This window comes from Euphorbia lathyris, chromosome 8 (genome assembly GCF_963576675.1).
Source record: "Euphorbia lathyris chromosome 8, ddEupLath1.1, whole genome shotgun sequence".
Classification (NCBI taxonomy): Eukaryota; Viridiplantae; Streptophyta; class Magnoliopsida; order Malpighiales; family Euphorbiaceae; genus Euphorbia; species Euphorbia lathyris.
The window spans coordinates 13,099,799-13,104,221 of record NC_088917.1 but is presented as its reverse complement, the minus strand read 5'-3'; the positions used below and the strand labels follow the sequence as shown (position 1 = coordinate 13,104,221).

The 4,423-nt window shown below is 36.2% G+C and overlaps 1 protein-coding gene across 1 annotated transcript; it reads right to left on the bottom strand.

The window, feature by feature from the left end:
* Nucleotides 1-697: 697 nt before the first annotated feature.
* LOC136203108 (uncharacterized) lies at nucleotides 698-4,055 on the bottom strand. The gene is made up of 2 exons (XM_065994164.1): nucleotides 1,026-4,055; nucleotides 698-940 (listed from the first exon to the last, which is right to left on the bottom strand). The coding sequence occupies exon 1, from the start codon at nucleotides 3,038-3,040 to the stop codon at nucleotides 1,550-1,552; it is 1,491 nt and encodes a 496-aa protein (XP_065850236.1). The 5' UTR covers nucleotides 3,041-4,055; the 3' UTR covers nucleotides 698-940; nucleotides 1,026-1,549.
* Between the last annotated feature and the right edge of the window lie 368 nt (nucleotides 4,056-4,423).

The following is a 4,423-nucleotide window of genomic DNA, read 5'->3' as shown; positions in this document are numbered from 1 at the left end:
TATGTGACATATAAGTTAATCACAATTTTTTTTTTGTTAAAATATCTAAAATATTTACTGTGTTATAAATATAGGTACAAATAACCAACTACAAATTACGAAACTGTTTCAATTTTTTAAAACTCTTGTTTGGATTATCCAATATAACAGTTAAATAACACTTAAACCAATTCTTTCAAATTTTTGAAAATGATATTGCTTGGAAACGTTAGGACTTAATTTACACAATTTCATACGTGAATATTAAATTTGACCCTGATCACTTCTGTAAATTTAAAAGGTCAATTAATTTTTTTTAAGATAAGTTTAGAGCAAGCCACATAACTTTGCTTCTAAATGTATTATAATGTGACTTTGCAGATTATAATTGGAGGATAAATAGATAAATAAATATATATGGTTAATTTAAAATTATAAATTAGTTATTAAATTTTTTATAAACAAGCTATTGATAAAAGAAATTATAAACCAGCTATAGATTTTGGAAATTAAAATTGCTTTTTTGAACTATAATATAATAAGCTTTATAATATGATAAGCTCTATGAATTCATCACAATCATATTTGAATCAATAATTTTAGCATCAAATTGTTAACATTTCAAAATTAATTTCTTTATTATTTTGATATTATAAACATAATAGATTTAAGAGCCAAAAAGAATTTCAGAACAGATAGTTTTAATTTTCTTTTTACACTTTTCTTTACCTTTAATTAATTTTTAAAAAATAAAAAACCAGGATCACTTCTGGTTCAGGTTGGACTGTAAGATTTCGAATTGACTCCAATTCTTACTGATTGTTGAAAATTAACCTGATTGTCTGTAATGAACCGTTTGAACTAAAAGCTTTGATGGTTAAAACTCTACTTCATATCAATATCTCTGACATACCCCACATGCGAAGATCCATTGCACAACACAGGTCCATATTATCATATCCTACGATTTAATCAACAAATGAGATTATTAGGAATCGAACTCTTGACCGCTTAATCAAAGAAGATATTGTACAATAAATTTTTACCTTTCCCAAGCTAGCTCCATAAGAGTATCCTGCCAAACTATCTTGGACTTCCTCTTTGTCGGCCGCACATTGTACAGAAGGGCTTCGGAGGAGTAGTAGTAGTGATAGCACGAGTGAACCGAGACTGAGTTTCCCTTGCTTGGTTGCCGATAAACAATTTGCTGTTTCATACATGATCTGCCGCAGACTATGTTGTACGAATACTTCTAATTAGTAGCGTTTCTTCGTTTTGTGTTCTTATCCATTTAGTGTTTGTGTCCATTTTTGTTTGTAGGCTATTCTATGAAGGTTATATTTTAGAAATAACTGTCTGTTTCTGTGTCCATGTCTGTTTCTGTGTCCGTCCAACATAGGCCACAGACGAAGCAGACACCAAATGCTCAAGCCCACGAGCTTCATCGAAAGACAAAGCCACCTGACTCATCAAGCTGATCAGAATAGAACTGGATAACCAGCAGCTTCAACATCATGAACCAGCGTAGCCCAATTATAGCTTTGGCACACAGAATATCATAGGAACTCGTTTAATCCTCAAATGCGTGCATGCTTATTTTTTCAAGCAGAAATGGCCAATTTCCACCAAGTTGTTGTGGATTAAGCTCCATGGCAGCTTTAAAATCAAGTAACGATATAGAACGTTGCGGTCTTTGTTCCTGCATAACTTCTGCTGTTCCGCTATTAGTTTGGGACTTTCTTGGATCATGTGGAGACCTTGCACCTACCAAGTGAACACAAGACCGGATCAACCTCTTCAAGTAAATATCCAACATATTATTCAACGTATTCGCACATTCCATCGAGACCCCTCCTCCAATACCCTGCAAAGCTGCAATCTGCTCCATTCGTTTCCTCAACGTCTCTGAATCAGACAATTCACCACTCTCATAATAGCTAACGAAATTACTGCTGGTTGTCACTGGCTGAGCTTTGCGGACGCCACCAACACTAGCTGAACACAGTGGAATTCCGAGCGGGGCAAGTAGTGGCCTACTAGAGAAACTCAAGTGTTTTGTTTGTTCCGCCTCTTCCCCATCTTCCTCCACAAATACAATCTGATCTTTGCTCTGCGTGCGAGGTCTTTTAGAGGTCCGTTCAGCTGCTGAACTTCCCTTTTCGTACTCCGATGGCTCAGCAACAGCTTCAAGATGTTGCACTGGCCTCTGATAATCACATTGAGGCATCTTTCCATTATCTGTTATTACTTTACTGCCACACTCTTCACCACCAACACTAGCTGAACACACTTGAATTCCGAGTGGGGCAAGTAGAGGCCTACTAGAGAGACTCAAGTGTTTTGCTTGTTCCGCCTCTTCCCCGCCTTCGACAAATACAGTCTGATCTTTGCTCTGCGTCCGAGGTCTTTTAGAGGGCCGTTCAGCTGCTGCTGACCTTTTCCTTTTGTACTCAGATGGCTCAGCAACAGCTACTGCAACAGCTTGAAGATGTTGCACTTGCCTCTCATAATCACATGGAGGCATCTTTCCATTATCTGTTATTACTTTACTGCCACACTCTTCAGCACCAATCAATTGGTGTGAGCCAGGATCAACTTTCCCTGTGGGCCCAAGGGGGCTAGGTCGGTCTATGGGCTTACGACCACGTGACCTAACCTTTCGTGGGAACATCGGTATAAATCCATTTGACCAAATAGACACGTTCTGATTCTGATTGGGAAGAAGAGATCCACTCTGTTGAACCCCAACTTCGCTAGCAGCAGGAGAACATTTGGACAGTTGAACTACTGGTTTCATGGGGCCTACGTCATTGATCGGCGGAGCTGTCTTGGCCTGACACGCGTTCTTCAAAATGGAACGGATCAACTGATTGTGCAATGGAAGATTCTCCCTTCCGAGCAAGCAAAAACATGACTTATCAAACTCGCTCTTGGTCAGCTTCTGACTCAAAAACCTATTCAAGTAATAGAAGTACTTCTTGAACCGCTCAACCCCAATCTTCTTCACCATTCGAGCTTTCATTTCAACCAAATCAATTCTGGATCTTTGTTGAGATTCCATGTCTCAACAAACAGATTCACACACCACAAAAGAGAAGTTCAAAAACGAAAACAGAATACCACACTAGAATACGGTTACACTACTCTCCAAACAGATACTATGTCATGGAACCAATTGAACTAAAAACTGAAACTGATACTTATGGCCTAATCATAGATTAATCTCAGACCACTCCATCCACATATCTATATCAATGCAAATCAAATTCTCAACGTCAAGGAAACTGAATCAGAATAGCATGAACAGAAACCCTAGAGATCAAACTCAGTCATTAAGCTTATCCAAAACCAAGCAAAATCAAATTCAAAATACGTAATAAATCAAAACCCTAACTTCGAATCACCAAACTCAACGGGTCGGAGCAACAGGAACTGTAAAATTATATCATTGCACCATTAAACCCGGAATGAGAATAGGATGAAAATATAAACACAGAATTCAAAAGCTGGAAAACTCCAAATACGGGAAAATTTGAGGTTATGATACCGAGATCAGTAGAGCTAGGAGACTGAGTTAAGAAAAAAACACAAAGGAATTCGGTATTTATAGCAAAAGGAAAGAAACGCAATATTATAAGAAAAGGAAAGAAACGCAATGAAAGAGAGTAAAATAGGTAACTGCAAGATTAACGGATTTGAGACATTTATTGAGGTCTGACCTTGACCAAACTTAAAGAATTGCAGAGAAATCAACGGAAAGTCGCGTTTGGGCTTTCATAAAATGTTGAGTGCTTTGATTGTTCGCACTTAATTATTTCCTCTGTTTCTGCATTCTAATTTTGATGGAGTAGCTTTCTGAATGATTCGTATGGAGAAGACTCTTCTCCTTCTTCTTCTTCTTCTGGAACTGAGATTTGATAAAATCAGCAAGAACATCGATGATACTCGCAGTGACATCAAGTTGATGAAAAACCACATAATCGGAGAGACCGGCATCTTTGAGTTTTTGAACAGCTTCAATGCCTCTTTTCTCGTTTCTGGATGTTAAAATCACCACAATTCCATTCAAAGCAAGGACTGAGCATTGCATTTGGTAATAGGACATGACTACCATTTTCGTTTTACTTCAAAATTAAAATGAATATTTACAGATTTTAAAATTAAAAAATTCAAAAACTTTATTATATTTTAAACAAATTTAATTTTTCAACTTTTGAATTTTGAGGTGTTGTTTAATGATAAGAGAGACCATGAATGTTTTAAAGAATGAAAGTTTGGAAAATAATGATTTTGGAAAATAAAAAAGTTGATTTCATAGTAAATATGGTACTAAACAAGTTTAATTCTTATAATTTTTCAATTTAAACTCGTTAATTGTTATTTTTTATAATATCAAACTAAACAATCATTGTTTTTACCAAAACGAAAACCTCAATCCATATTT

Bases quoted from the DNA above. Each gene is read 5' to 3' on its own strand.
- LOC136203108 (XM_065994164.1), bottom strand. From the start codon at position 3,040: ATGGAATCTCAACAAAGATCCAGAATTGATTTGGTTGAAATGAAAGCT.